This window comes from Balaenoptera acutorostrata, chromosome 18 (assembly GCF_949987535.1).
Source record: "Balaenoptera acutorostrata chromosome 18, mBalAcu1.1, whole genome shotgun sequence".
Taxonomy (NCBI): domain Eukaryota; kingdom Metazoa; phylum Chordata; class Mammalia; order Artiodactyla; family Balaenopteridae; genus Balaenoptera; species Balaenoptera acutorostrata.
In genome coordinates, this window is record NC_080081.1 from 59,109,967 (window position 1) to 59,127,957 (window position 17,991).

The 17,991-nt window shown below is 38.1% G+C and overlaps 1 protein-coding gene across 1 annotated transcript in view; it reads left to right on the forward strand.

Moving 5' to 3' along the window:
- The window catches only part of GTF2F2 (general transcription factor IIF subunit 2), a 147,774-nt gene that overhangs the window by 18,920 nt on the left and 110,863 nt on the right, over positions 1–17,991 (forward strand). The window contains exons 3-4 of the mRNA XM_007186820.3: positions 5,875–5,893; positions 7,168–7,312. Of these exons, the coding sequence (XP_007186882.1) occupies positions 5,875–5,893; positions 7,168–7,312 (164 nt within the window). The remainder of the gene's footprint in view (positions 1–5,874; positions 5,894–7,167; positions 7,313–17,991) is intronic.

The window sequence follows — 17,991 nt, forward strand, 5'->3', positions numbered from 1 at the left end:
CTGATGTGTACTGCATTTTAATTGGTTTATAGTTTTGCTTTAGTTTGTTTAATTTTAAAACCAGCCTTTGTACATTACCATCCTGCCTCAGAAAACTTCAGTTTTCAAAATGTTTGATATATGTCATATTTTACTGACAGTCATACAGTTTGTACTAATACAGCTTCTTTCAGAGACGTTTAATTTCTAGTTTTATTTCTAAACACACTTAACTTCCAAGGTCATATCGGGGCCCACTAATAATAGAAAATATGCAAATTAAAAAAATCAATGAGATAATTTTTTGTTATAAAAATTGTCTAAGTTTAGAACAGTGTTATACTGTTGATAGGAGTTTAAATCAGTACAAACTTTCTGAAGGGCAGTCTGGCAAAACATATATGTATATCAATGCACATATACATATATATATATACACACATATACGTATATATACGTATATAATACACACACATAGGCATAGATACACATTGCTGCTCAAAACAAAGTAGAATAATAATCCCACTGTTTCCTCTGCTGGTTAGCTCACAGTGCAAGCATTATGTTCAGTTCTTGGTGCTGCCCTTACAGAAAGACACTGAGAGACTCAATTTATCATCATTTATTCTGATGTTCAAATTGTCCAAAGTTTAACCAATGCAAGCTCCTTCTAGCTGGCACCCATGATCTTTGTTTTCTTTATTGTGGTAAAGAATACATATAAAATTTACCGCCTTAACCATATTTAAGTGTACAGTTCAATAGTGTTTACAGTTCAGTAGTGTAAGTCCCATAGACTAAGGGCATGTCTTCATCATTCTTTGAGCACTTACTTTTTGTTAAGGCAAGATGTTTTAGACTCATCTTGTACATTTCTCTCTGAGCCCTGGAGTCAGTCATTTCTCCAAGGAGCCCTGGTTTCCTCTAGAGGAAAATGGGATTTGGAAACTAAGCTCTGGATACCGCAGGTGCTCATGGCTGCTGCCAGACCCTCTAAGTGGGCAGAGCTAGGGTGTATATATATGTACACACACATACCTCTGGGTCTACATTTATTTTTACATTTACATGTATTGAAAATCATGAATTTATACCAATACCCAGTTCCAGTTCAGCACTACAGGGTGTGTTCTAGTTTCCTCCCTTTTCATATTTGTACCTCTTTTCTGAAAGTGAGAAACCTGGTTCCTGTTATTCTTAGTATATTCACTTATTTGTTCTGGCCTCTGTTCTTACTTGTTCAGAGTCCCCCACTTCTCCCGCATTGGTGATTGCCCTCCTCACCCTCCCTGGGCTATAGCAACCCTTGTTAGGCTGTTGTTAACCTTTGCTGCCCTCCACAGGGATGCTCTCCTCAGCCCTTCTAGGCTTCCACCCCCTGTTCTGAGGCTGCCCTCTCCTCAAAGGCATACCTCCTTACCCCGCTAGGGCTCCAACAGCCTGTTTCAGGCTGTCCTTCCATGTGGATGCCCTCGCTCCACTAGGCTCTGACCCATTTCTTGTTGAGCCGTTCCGTTATGGGGTGCCCTCCTTTACCCCACTGGGCTCTGGCACCTGCCCCGGCCTGCCCTCTTCACCCCAGGCACTTCCTTTCCATTTGGGCTATGACTACCCTGCTCCACCCACTCTGCAGATGCCTACCTTGCTTGGCCTCCCCTAATGGCTTTTGAGCTGTATTGTTCAAGAAGCGGACATATGAATAGGAATTCAAAATGAAACAAAACAAAAACCACAAAAAATCCTGTGGAACACAGGGTTATTATTATTATTATTTGGTTGGTTTTCTTACCCTGAAGAAGCAGGTGATTTATTGGTTATCAGTGATTAGTGAAAAGTCTGGCCCCATTGGTGTCAAATCTAAGGTGTATTTTAAAAGTATAAGAAAAAGGAAAGACATTAATTTTTTTAAAAAAGGCAAGAGGAACGAGGCTGGAGTCTAAAGAAGTATCTGTGGAGTGTTGAGAAACAGACTCAGAGTAATGAGAAACATGAGACATTCAGTGAAAGGGTGGGCCAGGTGTTTACTTCATCCATTTCTGAAGACATTACTGTGTTTTACAATAGTGGATGTTTATAACTTTGACCACAGATCATCATGGAAAGGGTATATTTTAGTTGTAATGTAGAATGACGAAAGTTCATGTATACTTCATACATTCATACACCAAGACAGTAATACATAATCCTTTTAAAATAAATTTTAAGTTTTCAAGGGTTAATATTTATTCTAGAAAATTAACTCATCCAGAGTTGATCAATCTCTTATCATTCCAACTAAGATGCTATTATAATATATACAGTTGTCCCTTGAACAGTAAGAGTTTGAACTGCACAGGTCCACTGATTACATGGGTTTTTTTCAGTCAGTATATGCTGCAGTACCCCACAATGTGCTGTTAGTTGAATCCATGGACGTGGAACCATGAACATAGAGGGTGTCGTCCACCCTAACCCCTGCATTGTTCAAGGGTCAACTGTCTATGAAAAGGAAGTTGACCTCCCCTCCTGTGTTCCCTAATTGCATCTGGGTGATTTCTAGTCACTGACGGGAAATGGCAGCGTGATCTTTAACCCGTCCTTTTTCCTTTGCTGCCCACTTTCAGTCATTTCCTCTTCTATCAGTTTTGCCACTCTCTCCTTGCATTCTACAGCTGTCTGCTTCAGGCCTTCATTCCTTTTTATATGCGTTTCTGCTTTAACCTCAGTTCAATTCAGTAAACATTACGTCAGTGCCTTCTGTGTCCTTACCTTTGCTTTGCCTACAGTGCCTCTGTCTTAGGGTAGCTAAATTAAATTCCTCTAGAAGGAAAGTTCTGGAGAGATAGGGAAGGGACTGTAGTGAATTCAGTGCCTGACTGTCTCTGCATGTTGAGGGGATTGTTGTCATGCTGAATTGGGAGCACATTGTTGCCAGATCTTCCGGTCTTGTAAGAGAAGCTGGAAATTCATTATTTTTATGTGAAATCTTAATTTTTTCACCTCTGTTCTAGGTACTTCCCCAACAAAAAGAAGATTGACATTGTATTTTAATGTATGAAAGACTGGGAATTCCTACAGTAAACAGATCTCTGTAAGAATCTGGAATCCTTGGTCTGGCCTAAAAGGCTCTTTACCACTTGACTCCAGCCTCCCGTTCACTGATGTTAGAAAGAATATGCTGGATACTTTCTCATTTCTGGTGTTTAGTTGGATTCTTCTCTTAGCCTGGAATGGCCGCTTGTTGTCGATCTCATCCCGCACGCAGTTCATCTTTTCCTAGCTTTCCTATCTGCATTTCCATGACAGTTTGTTGTACCTCTGTCTTGAAGTTACTGTCCTGTTTGTAGTTGTTCATGGATTGGAGCTGTCTTTTTTTCATTAGACTGGGACCTTCTTGAGGATAAAGACCTATACTCATACTATACCATGCACTTGTCACAGACAGTGAATGACTGAACCACTGAAGGAAGACAGGTTGGAACTCGGCCGGGTGTTATAGAGAAATAGTAGTTTTCTATCTGGTCTTCATATCCATTCTGTGTATATTTTCTGATGTCAGTTTCTTGGAACATGTCTTTGTACTTGGTATACTTTTGTTCAAACAATGCCTGTAGCTCTCCATTGCCTAAAGAGTGAAATCCATGCTCTGTGCTGTGATATTCAAGATCTTATATGGTCTGGCCCCATTTCTCCTTTACAGTTCATCTCCTACTATTCTTTATTTTGTACTTTCCCTCCCAGCCAAATCTGATCACATTTTCCTGGCTTTGCTTAACAATTTACTTTTCTTTTTTTTGGCCCTGTCACGCAGCATGCAGGATCTTAGTTCCCCCGACCTGGGATCAAACCTGCACCCCCTGCAGTGGAAGTGCAGAGTCTTAACCACTCGACCGCCAGGAAAGTCCCACTTAGCTATTTACTTTTGATACAATAGCTCAAAAGCTGCCTCTTGTTGAGCCAGTCCTTAACTCTTAAAATGGAAGAAATGGTGTCCTCCTGCCTAATCCTAGCACATTGTGGCTCTCTTAACTAAAATTAAAATTTATCTCGCTCTATAGTTATGGATTTAGCTTTTATATCTTCTGCTGGCTGGGGATAGGGGCCTTCCACTCAGTAGTTTGCAGGTATTTATTTTTATTTATTTTTTTTTTTTAAATTTTATTTATTTATTTATTTATTTATGTATGGCTGTGTTGGGTCTTCGTTTCTGTGCGAGGGCTTTCTCTAGTTGCGGCCAGCGGGGGCCACTCTTCATCGCGGTGCGCGGGTCTCTCACTATCGCGGCCTCTCTTGTTGCGGAGCACAGGCTCCAGACGCGCAGGCTCAGTAGTTGTGGCTCACGGGCGTAGTTGCTCCGCGGCATGTGGGATCTTCCCAGACCAGGGCACGAACCCGTGTCCCCTGCATTGGCAGGCAGATTCTCAACCACTGCGCCACCAGGGAAGCCCTGCAGGTATTTAATACATGTTTGTTTGTTTTTTTAATTAGGCTATTATTACGGTGTACATTGATCCCATATTTGTAAAAAAGAAAAAAGAAAAAGAAAAACTAAAAAACGTAATTCAAATAAATAAAAAATCGTATGGAAGGATATTTACTGTAGTAACAGTAGAAGATGTTAACAGTAGAATCTTGGCTAATTTAAAACTTTTGGCTTGTCTGTAATAAAATTATTTCTACATGGGCATATATTATTTTTATAGCAGAGAAAATTGCTTGTAATTTAAAAATAATTTTTGATCTTTAAGGTTTTGTTAGGTAAGTGAAACTTCTTCAGCTAGATAAAATAAATAATAAAATTTGTTGAAGTTCTATATATCTGGTATTAAATATGCCATTCACATGCTGCTGAATGCTAAAAATACTCAGAGGGCTACCCTGGTGGCGCAGTGGTTAAGAATCCGCCTGCGAATGCAGGGGACATGGGTTTGAGCCCTGGTCCAGGAAGATCCCACATGCCGTGGAGCAGCTAAGCCCCTGTGCCACAACTACTGAGCCTGCGCTTCAGAGCCCACGAGCCACAACTGCTGAGCTCGTGTGCCACAACTACTGAAGCCTGCACGCCTAGAGCCGTGCTCCGCAACAAGAGAAGCCACCACAATGAGAAGCCCGCACACTGCAACAAAGAGTAGCCCCTCCCCGGCTCGCCGCAACTAGAGAAAGCCTGCGTGCAGCAACAAAGACCCAACGCAGCCAAAAATAATAAATAAATAATAAATTAAAATACTCAGAAATTAAAATAAGAATTGTAATAAGATCATTATTTGGATAAAATATTATTAGGTCAGGTTGTAATAGTGTTAAGAGACACAAACTCATAATATCTAAAATACTCATGTGGGATTAATGTGTATTTGTTTTTCCTATAGGATTACAAATAGAATAGTTTAGGAGAGCCAAGGATAAATATTAGTTAATCTCTGTAAATGTAATATTTTTATGTAAATATGAAGTAGCATTATTTCTTGTTTTTTTTTTTAAAGGACATTTTTATTAATACTGACACATACTCTTTTTTTTTTTTTAATAGCTACTTTATTTATTTATTTATTTATTTATTTATTGTTGGCTGTGTTGGGTCTCTTAGTTTTCATGTGAGGGCTTTCTCTAGTTGCAGCAAGTGGGGGCCGCTCCTCATCGCGGTGCACGGGCCTCTCACCATCGTGGCCCCTCCCGTTGCGGGGCACAGGCTCCAGACGCGCAGGCTCAGCAGTTGTGGCTCACGGGCCTAGTTGCTCCGAGGCATGTGGGATTCCCCCAGACCAGGGCTTGAACCCGTGTCCCCTGCATTAGCAGGCAGACTCCCAACCACTGTGCCACCAGGGAAGCCCAGCATTATTTCTTTTAGTTCTTAGCTTACATTTGAAAAAAATATGAAATTAAATAATTGAAATTTTTTTCTTTCCTCTCTTTCAGAAATCAAGGAAGGACCGAGGTAAGATTATTTCTATGGAAATTTTATTTAAAACATTAGATTATTTTACTATGCATTAGTAATAGTAAAGAGAGGGTAGTGTTTACATTCTGGAAAACTCCACATCAAACTGGTGGCTGGTCAGGAACACATACTAGTATAAAATGCCACTCTTGTGTGAATGAATAGGCTCCTTTCTAGTTGTTCATGCTTAGCATTTTTCTACTTTGACCTAAATATCCCCTCTCTTGGTACTATGAAAATTAGTATTGTTTCAGTAATACATTAAACATTATTTCAGTGTGGCAAATGCATTTGATTTGGATTTTTGAAGGCTTTAGATTTTGACCCATTAAGTCCAGGACATAATTTGCGGTACCTGTCGCATAGTAGAGAGATATTTAAATAATACTTCATAATCTTTCTACGTGGTTAAGAGATCAGTATTTTAAGTTTATAAATCCCTTTGATGTAAAATTTGGGGAGATATGGTAAAAATCATTTTGAAAGAACACCTACTGTGTCTTCTTATTCTAAACCTCAATATTGAGTTATCCCTATGAATTTTTAGTTGTATTTGTTGAAATATTCAAAAATAAAACAGTACCGTGTACTCAGACAGTTACTGGATCTAAAAAGAAAGACATCCTCTGCTTATGGGAGTGTTTAAGCTTCCTGAGTAAATAGCTCACTTCCCCCTGCTTCAAGTACAGTCGCTTTCTTAATACTTTTAAAATGTTCAGTCATTCAGCAAATACTGTTTTCCTTCTGTGTGCCAGGCATTTTGCTAGGAGATGGATGGATGAATGGATGAATGGATGGCTAGATCTAGAAGGATGGGTGAATGGATGAATGGATGCATAGATCTGTCTGTCTATCTCTCTATCTATCTATCTGTCAATCTATCCATCCATCCATCCACCTAATACTTATCTAATTTATTTAGGGGTATAAATATAACAAAACATGGTTTCTTCCTTGACCTCAGACACCTTAGGAAAAAAAATTTATTTCTATTTTATAAATAGAAGTTTTTCAGCCATAGGCCAGAGAAAACATTTGAAAGCTGTCTATATAATGGTAGATTAGCCCCATTATTCTGACAAATGGAGATAGATTCTCTTATTATGACTCATTATTAAAGATTTTTTGATAAAGTTTTTAAAAAATGCTTAATAAAATGACTGGAAAAGATTCACATTAAAAAACGTATTTGATTTATAGTTAGAATTTCTGTACAGATACTTTGAATACAAAAGTCTATTGTAATAAGCTCTGGTTAATGTGTCTACTAGGTGTCATTCACTTTGAATGAGGATCTTGCAAATATTCATGATATTGGCGGAAAACCAGCTTCAGTCAGTGCTCCTAGAGAACATCCATTTGTCTTGCAAAGTGTTGGAGGACAGACATTAACGGTGTTTACTGAGAGCTCATCAGGTAAGTGGGAATAGAATTATTTAAATGCAATTCCTGTACATGTTGTGTAGATTTTCTCTCTCAGCACATACTCTAAGGTCATTACCAGGGCTGTTCCACCTATTGTTCTTTCTACCTCTTATTCATATCATACTACTTCTCTGCTCTAAGTACTTTCCTGTGATTGATGAAATTTTGGCTGTTACTGGAAGGGTTTAATTTCCATTTGGGGCATGAAGAAATAGAACAAAGCAGATGGAAGAGTGTGGTTCATCAAGCTGTCTTCTAGGATGTTGAGGAAACAGTATTATGAGTTTTGCCAAGATAAGGTCAGCCTTGCCTGTTTTGGTAAATTAATATTCAGTAACTATAAGTTGTATTTTAAAAAATACTCCTTAATATTAGGGAATATTAGTCAAAATAAAGGGAATATTTTGGCTCTTGTATGCTTTCTATACTTTTTAATGCATAGGGATTAATTTCTTTTAATTGGTATCAACTTCTAAGAAACTGTGTATAGTTTTTAATTTTGTGTGTTTGCTCTCAGATGTTTTAACAGTTCAGTAAATCAGAGCAGGTGTTTCAGTTTGTGAATTAAATATAAAGGGAACTTTTTTTGTGGCATATGTAAGAGTATATGTTTATTTTCATTGTTTCTTGGTTTTTAACCTTCACTGAATTTAGAATATTACTAGTAAAGCAGCAGGCCACCTCACTTTAACAGAACTAATTTCTCTTACCTGATTCAGAAAGTTTATTGGTTGTATAAAAGAAAAACATCCATGGTTTTGTTGTATTTTCATTAAATATTACAAAGAAAGCTGTGAGACTGAGGACACAGGGAGGGGGAAGGATAAGCTGGGACGAAGTGAGAGAGTGGCATGGACTTATATATACTACCAAATGTAAAATAGATAGCTAGTGGGAAGCAGCCGCATAGCACAGGGAGATCAGCTCAGTGCTTTGTGACCACTTAGAGGGGTGGGATAGGGAGGGTGGGAGGGAGACGCAAGAGGGAGGAGATATGGGGATATATGTATATGTATAGCTGATTCACTTTGTTATAAAGCAGAAACTAACACACCATTGTAAAGCAATTATACTCTGATAAGATGTTAAAAAAAAAAGAAAGCTGTAAGAAATTATAATATGTTAAGACCATTATTGTTTAAATAGAGTATACAGTTGATCCTTGAAAAATGGGAAGGTTAAGGGCACCAACCCTCACAGGGTTGAAAATGCGCACATAATTTACAGTGGGCTCTCTGTATCCAAGGTTCCTCCATATCTGTGGTTCTGTGTGCTCAAATTTAACAACTGTAGATTGTGTAGTACTGTAGTATTTACCATTGAGAAAAATCCACATGTAAGTAGACCTGTGCAGTTCAAACCCATGTTGTTCAGGCATCACCTGTACTCAGATAAATTTTTTGTGGTATCTTGGATTGCCAATAGCTGCATAAATTGATGTCAAAAAAATTAGTCTTTTTTTTCCCCCTGGGATGTAAAATTTAAAAAATGGAAACGTAAAAGATTTGTTTTATTACATTATTCTGTTGCCATAATAATTTGTAGTGTAGTATTATGGGAAGTAGAAAATGTTAAACGTATGCATTTTCTCCTGGAGAAGATTCAACCATTCAACAAATATTTATTGTATGCTACATTGTGCAGGGCATAGGATAGGCGCATCCAAGGGATCTGAATTAGTCTTGCAACTGATGGGATTTAATAAGACCTATTGAACCTGTGAGGTTTTCTCTACTTTTGTGGTTGTCCCTGGAGTGGAAGAGGTGTTGGCACCAAGATGATAAAAAGGAAGCAGTCTGGAAAAAAGTTTGAGGTAGGGAAACTTGAACTGCCTTGGTAGAAAAAGGTACCCTATTTCAGATTTTTTACCTCTTATCAAGTTGCTAATTTTTCCAAAGCATGATTCATTGCTGGTACGTATACAGAAGACAGTGGTTTAGAAAGCTAAGGTTTGTTGTCCTCAAAATTAATCTTTCGTTTTTAATCTCGTAAATCCTTTAGTTAGCATTGTGATCTTTTTGAACATTTTGTATTCACATTTCTGGTTACAGTGTACTCCAAAGTGAACATGGTATTATAAGGATTATCTTGCCAGGAATATGGAAAAAGATCAAGATTGTCATCCTTCTTCTGGAGTTTGTACAATATGTTCTTGCTTTGTAGAACTGTAATACAAGTGCAGGTCTCAGTTGCTATTAGATGGTGCACACTATAAGGGAGGTCTTTGCTGCCTAATCTCAGTCATTTCTGTTTCATGTCATTGTTCCTTAACTCTCTTTGCACCTTTTTGTGCCTTAATTTCCTTATTTATGAAATACAGATAATAGTTATTTACATTAGTGTATAAATATGAATATATTTAAAACACTGAATAATACTTGGTACATAGTACATGCTCAGTAACTATTAGCTGTTATTACTATTATTAATATTAGATTTTACTTTTAAACTCTCTAGGTTTCAAATATATTTTAAGGTGTGTGCATGCATTTTACCTATATCTGGGTGTATATCACTTGATAAAATTCAACCAGAAGAGATTTTTATGTTCAGTGTTTTTGATTGCCTGGAGGACCGAGAAAAAAGCTCTAGAATTGTTAACAGTTCATTTCCTTTTCTGAGCCTTGCGTCATTTGCTATTTCTACTCTTTAAGGTATCAGTTCTACAGCTGGGTCCCTTGGCTCTCTAGGAAGTCATAAATAGACAACAGGAGCTCTGTGACTGCTGTGACATGTTTAAATGCTAGCTAAGTGTGTGTATCTGCATGTCTTCCTGCAGGACAGGACCCTAGCTCTCACTGGGCTCTCAGAGGGATCTGGGACCCAAAAAAGCTAAAGAGCCACCACTCTAGTATTAGCTTGGTTTGTCATGAACCTGCCAAAGTGTAAGTAACTGAGTCATTTAGCAATGAGCAAGCCATTTATTTTACATTGAAATATACATGGAGGCGGACATTATCCTGAATATTTTTCCATTTTTCTCTCAAGCATAGAACTGTACCTTTTTATTAAAAAAATTGCTTTTCTGGGCTCTTTATTTCTTCTTACTAGTGCCCAGGTCTATAAAACAGAATTTTATGAGAAAAGATTAGACCTTCACTTAAGTTCAGTGTGTTGAGTTTAATTTTAATAGCTTTATTTTCTCAGTTAACATACTTTTGTTGGTTTTTGAGAGACCTCTTTTGAGCCAGTTTTTCTAATGGTTGAATTCTACATATTTGAGTGTCTTTGGCGTGATGGGGTTAGAGGGGCCTGATGGTATGTTTTACAATGCTTTCTCCTTAATTAAAACAATCTGCATTTTATGAGCATTTGATGAACATAATTCATTTGTTTCTAGTTGCGCATTCCTATCTCAGAGAATGGGTTTCATTTTTAAGGGCCATTTGGACTAGCCCTTCTTCCACCTCCAGATTTCTCTGTGAAATCCAGATAATCTATTTTCTCTATTAAATATTTCCATGGGGATCTCTATTAGCTTATCTCTCTACCCTCATCTACATGGAAAAGCCTCATGTGTTTGGCCTTTATTTTTTTTTTTCTTGGGTCTTCAGTTTAGTATTTTTATCTACTATTTTCTGGTAACCAGATAACTTCTGTTTCTTTTGTCCTTTGTACCACTACCTTTGCTCAAACTTATGTTTTCATTTTACAATTGCCAATTCTAGACTAAAAGTTGTTCAACAGATATTTTTGATGCTAGGCTCTACGCTAGAATAAGACTAGACTCCTGTCCAGTTGGGCAACTGATATGTGAAAAAATAATTGCTACAGAAAGTGCTCTGTTAGAGTTATGTACAAAAAAGAATATGTACTTTGCCTGAAGGAACTGGGAGAGGCTTCAAAAGTGGAGAAAATATTTGAGCTGGACCTCAAATATATGAATAAATGCACATCAATAGGAGGGAAGAAAGTGAAGATAAAATTTATCTCTCTCACCTTCAAGTATCCTGTTCTTCACTTAGCTTTCTGCTACCTGTCATACTCTGTCATCATCTAAAATCCGTTCAGTGGTCCTGGTTAGATCAAAGCAAAAAAGCTCAGTTGTGGATTTCATAGTCTACTTTAGAGATGAAAATCTTTGTACTGGTACAGTGGCAGTGGAAAAGAGGGCTCCTGTTCTAGAGATATTAGAGGAAATTTGACAGCTTTTGGTAATGAATTGACTGGGCAGGGACTGGAAGAGTGAGAAGTCTAGGATGGTTTCCAAGCTTTTTTGACTTGAGAATCTGGTTGAATGGTGAGACCATTACTGAGTTAGAAAGTATTGGAAGAAATGGGCAGGCTTAGAGCTGATAGAGACAGGGTGACTTTTTTGCTCTAAGTTTTCATTATCTTTTTTTTTTTTTAATTATTTTATTTATTTATTTTTGGCTGCGTTGGATCTTCGTTGCTGCATGCGGGCTTTCTCTAGTTGTGGCGAGCGGGGGCTACTCTTTGTTGCGGTGCGCGGGCTTCTCATTGCGGTGGCTTCTCTTGTTGTAGCGAACGGGCTCTAGGCGTGCGGGCTTCAGTAATTGTGGCTTGCAGGCTCAGTAGTTGTGGCACACGGGCTCAGTAGTTGTGGCTCGCAGGCTCTAGAGCACAGGCTCAGTAGTTGTGGCACACGGGCTTTGTTGCTCCGCGGCATGTGAGATCTTCCCGGACCAGGGCTCGAACCCGTGTCCCCTGCATTGGCAGGTGGATTCTTAACCACTGTGCCACTAGGGAAGCCCCAGTTTTCATTATCTTTGACCCCTCTTTAGCAGCTCGTTAATTCAAAAAATTGGTATTTGTACCTAGTTTTTGCAAGCCCTCTTTTACTTAGGCCTGCGATACTTCAGTGAGGAAAATCTCAGCTTTCATGGTGCTTACATTTTAGTAAGAGGAGACAGCAACAAATAGTAAACATAATAAGTAAATTATATTGCAGCCTAGAAGATGGTAAGTTCTCTGGGAAAAAAGCAGGAAGTGGGATCAGGAGTACTAGGTTGAGGGTGGGGCTTGAAATTTTAAATAGTGTGGTCAGATGTGGGCTCATTGAGAAGGTGGGATTTGAACTAAATCTTGAAAGAGGCAAAGGGTAGCCTTGTGGAGTTAGTTATCCAGCTAGGAGTTTTCAAGGCAGAGGGAACACATTTGCCCTAAGGTGGGAGCAAGCCTGGAATGTTCTAGGAGAAGCAAGGAGGTCAGTGTGGGCAGAATCGACGGGCAGGGGGAAGAGGCCATTAGGCTGGAGAGGAAGGGGGTTGGCGGTGGCAGATCATGAAGGGATTTGTGAACCATTATAAGGGTTTTGGATTTTACTGAGTGAAACGGGGAGCCACTGGGGGGTTTTGAGCAGTGTAGTGATATACTCTGACTTACGTTTTGAAGGCCCTCTCTGGCCAGTTGAGAAGAGACCATGAGGACAAGGGTAGAAGCTAGAGGCTATTGCAGTAATCCGGGGAGAGATGACAGAGACTTGGACCAGCGTGGCAGCAGTGACGAAGGTCTAGTTTCTCATCTGATGTTCATCCCATCTTTAGTTGTCTTAACAGACAATCAATCCACTTGGATTTCTTATCACCTGAAGCTCAGAAGATACGAAATCAAATTGACTTCTGCATTCCTTTATTCTCTATGTATCCATATTTCTGTCAGTGATAACATCATTCTTCTGTTCTCTTGGCCATGATAGTTCTTAGCCTCCTCTAACTCTCATTCAGTCCGTTGCCCACTTGGTCATTCCTATAGTAGACATCACACATACACATTTCTCGATACCACTTAATCCAAAATCCTCTGAAAACTTCACCCATCCTCTCTACCCTCTTCTGGTCCAATCTGCTGGAATCCCTTCTCTCTCACAATAGCTTCCTGACACTGCTGCCTCTCCTTTTCCCCTTGTTTTCCTCTGCCAGGGATTTGTTTGCCTTTTACAGTCATAACCATTCTGCCCTTATGGCTGTAGCCTTTGTTGATTCTTCCTTCATCTGGACTTGTGTGGCAGTAAGGTTTGTATTACTCATTTTGTCCCGGAATTAAACCTTATGGGCAGGGAACTGTGGCTCGTGCTTATCTCCAGAGTGTCTAGTGTAGGACTGAGCACATAGTACATGGGCTTGTTAAAGCAAACATGTGTTGAAATAGTTTGTTTTCCTTTATTCTCTCCTAAGAATTACTAATACTCTAAAGGTACTCTTTAGCATGTTTTTAAGTGAGATGGCTTGTTAGTGACAAAAGGATAGATTTTCTTCCTTCAAAGTTAAGTCTTTTTCTTAGGACACTTGAGGTTCAAAATTGAATATTAAATTCCTTTGTTCCCTACTTTATTTCTTGCTCATTATATTTTTATTTTGGCACAGATGATTCTTTTACTTTCTCTTTGCTAATCAGATTAGTTCAGTGCTGTGTGATGTGACACTTGGTTAACCACTGGGCACATTATAATAATGCTTGGTGCATTTCCCCTGTTTGTTGAGAGTCAGTTGGTTTGAATTAAGCTTTATGTGTATCTGTGTGTGCTTTATAGCTTTCAAACTACAGCTGTTTTCTTTTTTGAATTTTTTTCTTATCACTGCTTTTACATGAATTATACTGTTGCATAAATTATCACAATCTGCATATTACTAGGTGCCATTGCAGTGGGACTCTGAGATTTTTTTTTTATTGAAGTATAGTTGATTTACAATGTTACGTTAATTTCTGCTGTACAGCAAAGTGATTCAGTTATACATATATATACATTCCTTTTAAATTCTTTTCCATTATGGTTTATCACAGGATATTGAATATCCCTGTGCTATACAGTAGGACCTTGTTGTTTATCAATTCTATATATAATGATTTGCATCTGCTAACCCCAAACTCCCAATACGTCTTTCCCTCACCCCCTTTCCCTTTTGGTAATCATAAATTTATTTTCTATGTCTCTGAGTCTCTTTCTGTTTTGTAAATAAGTTCATTTGTATCATATTTTTAGATTCCACATATAAGTGATATCATATGATATTTGTCTTTCTCTGACCAACTTCACTTACTGTGATAATCTCTAAGTCCATCCATGTTGCTGCAAATGGCATTATTTCATTCTTTTTTATGGTGAGTAGTATTCCATTGTATATATGTACCACGTCATCTTTATCCATTCATCTGTTGATGGACATTTAGGTTGTCTCCATGTCTTAGCTATTGTGAATAGTGCTTTTGTGAACATAGGGGTGCGTGTATCTTTGAATTATAGTTGGACTATATTCTTGATTACATTTGCTGTGACACAGAGTGCCTTATTTTATATTCTCATAACTATTTGGTTTAGAAAAATTGAAGGAACTTTTTACTAAGGTTTATGTCTTTCTTGTCATTAAGCAGTGATAGCTAAACAGAAATGGGTAACCTATTGAGCACTTATTTTGTTCACTATGTTAAGCACTTTACAGGAATTATTTATTTCACACAACAAGCCTATGAGGTAGGCACTATTGTTATTTTATTGATGAGAGAAATGGGGTTTACATAGGATATAATTTGACCAACATACAGCTTGTAGACCTGTGCCCTTAATCATCATTCTAGTGGTTTTCAGAGTGTAGGTGCAAAATCAATTTTGTGAGTAATTGGCAGCATTAAAAAAAAAGAGAGAGAAATGGAATGGAAAAAAATTAACTTTTTATTTTGGAACATGTCAAACATACACTGAAGTAGAATAATATAATAAACCCTGTGTACTGTCCCCACCCAGCTTTTTTAACGTGCTGTCAGTGATAAAGAACAAATTACTTTTGTAAAAAGGTATTTTGCTTTTTTCATATATATGTTTGCACCCCTCATTGCCCTGCTGCATTTTGTCTCCTAAGCCTCTGTAAGGCCTATCACTGTGATTTTATCAAAATGATATATAGCTTCACTTATTCTAAACCTCAATTCCTTCATAAATTCCCTACTGGGTTTGCCCTGCAGAAACAAAAATAATCTGTCTGATCATTGTCTGTCTGCAGATTATCAATATGTTTTTAACCTGCCTCTTTCCACATGTGTATTTGTGTTTATGTATTATCTAGTGCCGTGGTTTCCACCTGGGGGCTGCTTTGGCAGCATCCAGAGACGTTTTTGACTGTCACACTGGCTGCCTGTTCCTGGCATCTGGTGATTGGGGATGCCACCAAACATCCTGCTGGTCACAGGGACAGCCCCTTGCAACACAGAATTACCCAGCCCAAATGTCAGTAGTGCCAAGGATAAGAAGCCCTTGTCTAGTGTAAGAGAAGCTGTTATTTTTAGTGGACAAGCTATTTGGTATAACTATGGATCAGATTAAAGTTATAAAATAAAAATGCCTTTTTTTTTTTTGACGGACCCAACAGGAGTGACCAGAACCTGTTCACCTCCCCAGTAGTTGGTTTTTGTTCTTCTCCTCCTGTTCTTCCCCTTCCCCTCCTCCTCCTGCCTTTTTTCTTCCTTTTGTTGTATCAGAAGAAATTTCTGTGCTTTTAGGAGACTGCTCTTGAGACAGCTTAACTTTTGGTTGGAGCATTTAATCCGTTTACATTTAAGGTAATTAGCGATATATATGTTCCTATTGCAATTTTCTTAATTGTTTTGGGTTTGTTTTTGTAGGTCTTTTTTCTTCCCTTACTCTTTTGTTCTCACCTCTTGTGTTTCCCACCTACAGAAGATCCTTTAGCATTTGTTGTAAAGCTGGCTTGATGGTGCTGAATTGTCTTAGCTTTTGCTTGACTGTAAAGCTTTTGATTTCTCCGTCAAATCTGAATGAGAGCCTTGCTGGGTAGAGAATTAAAGTGATGAAAGGTTTTTCCCTTTCATCACTTTAAATATATCATGCTACTCCCTTCTGGCCTGCAGCTTAACTTTTCATTGTGGAAAAAATTTTAAGCATATACAAAAGTAGAGAAATAGTATAGTGAAACTCCATGTGCCTGTCACCCAACTTCAGAGGATCAACATTTGATCAGTCTTGCTTCAGCTATACCCCAGCCACTGCCCTTTGTACCTCACAAGGTTATTTTATCTCACACAGCATATCATTCCATCTTTAAATTCTTAGTACATGTCTCCATAAGGATTCCTTTTTAAAAAATACATAACCACAGTACCATTATGGTACCTAAAAAAATGAACATTAATTCCAAAATATCGTCATAGATGTAGTCAGTGGAAACTATTTAATGCTCAGACTCCAGTGTTTCTTGATTTTTTTTCCTCTTTACGTTCTATTTTCTGATTTATGGTTCAACTTTATCTGAAATCACAGTGGTTTGCAATTTAACAGCTTACAATGTCCACTTACGAAGGCACCACTGGAGACAATACAATTCATCAAGTCATTTGTATTACTGTGAAGGCATGAAGCAATCTTTCTGCAGAACTGTTTCAGGAATTTGGCTGGCAAAGAAGTGACAGAATAGGAAATCATTTTTAGAGCTGTACCAAGGCACTGATGTCAAATCTGTAACACTGTTGGAGAGGGAAATACTTAAACTGTGTTTACCGAATGTCATGGATTATTTTCAGATTACATAAAGTTAAAGTTAACAAATAGATACATTTAGAAAGAAGAAAATCTTGTCAGCGCAATGTGACCAAACTCTAAAGGCATAGAGGGCTTTTAAAATAAAAGTTAACAATAAAATAGAAGCTGTGTAAGAATTTGTATGATGAATGGACTAAAAAATGTTGTTTAATTCAATATAGTTACTATGAGTAGGGAATGTACTAGTATATCTCAATATAAACAATAGGGACATATACAATTTGTGTACAGACCTCAATATAGAATATCAGTTTCTTGGAAAATTTAAGAAATTGATCAAGAAGACTAGAGAAACCGATCTCATCTAAGTTGAGTTTAAGTTTAAAATAAACCTCTTGAAAGTTAGGTCAATTATATGTCTTTAATGCAAAATGACTTAATAAACATTTTTAAGTTCTTAAATAAAACCTTATTCTTACATGTTCTTACCAACTGTTAGACATAGACAGCTGTGGCCTGGCCAGAGGTGAAACATTGATGGAGAGCCAGCGTACTCTGAAAGACTGTGTTTGAAAAGAAATTCACCTGAAGTCTGTTTTTTAGTTTATTGTAAGAACCATGTGTATGTGTATCAGTCCTCAGTTTCTTGCTTATATTGTATCATTAGCTATTCCAAAAGAAGAAGGGGGAAAACTCTACAGACATACTGTTTTTACATTTTTTTCTCTTCTCTAAAAGAGCCTTTCTGGAGAATATTTTATGGTTGGAAGTTGTGGCCTTCTCTGCTCATAGAGAAAAAAAACACACCACCCAGGGTTGTTTACAGCTTTGGTTTCTTTTATATAACTATGCAGAACTTAATAACTATGAGGATTTGGCAGATTTTTTCTTTGTAACTTGTTATGTATCATAGCTAAACAATTTCTTGAGAAGAGCACCTCTACTGTTTAGCAAAGGGAAAGGTCTGTTGATTTAGAGCAGTTCTCAGTCCTTTTTCTGCATCTTCTAGGTGAAGGGTGATGTTTCTTACATTCCCAAGTTAGGGACAGATTCCCCTGGTTTAGGAACTGTGACCTACATGCCCCAGATGCTCTCAGTGCCCTCCCAGAGTCCCTCAGCCCTTGCCGTTTCTGTGCACACTGGCCAACTTCCAAATCCCAGTATCTATATCTCTGCCTGAGAGCTTTCTCTGTTGCCAGCTCCTCTGCTGGCCTGGAGG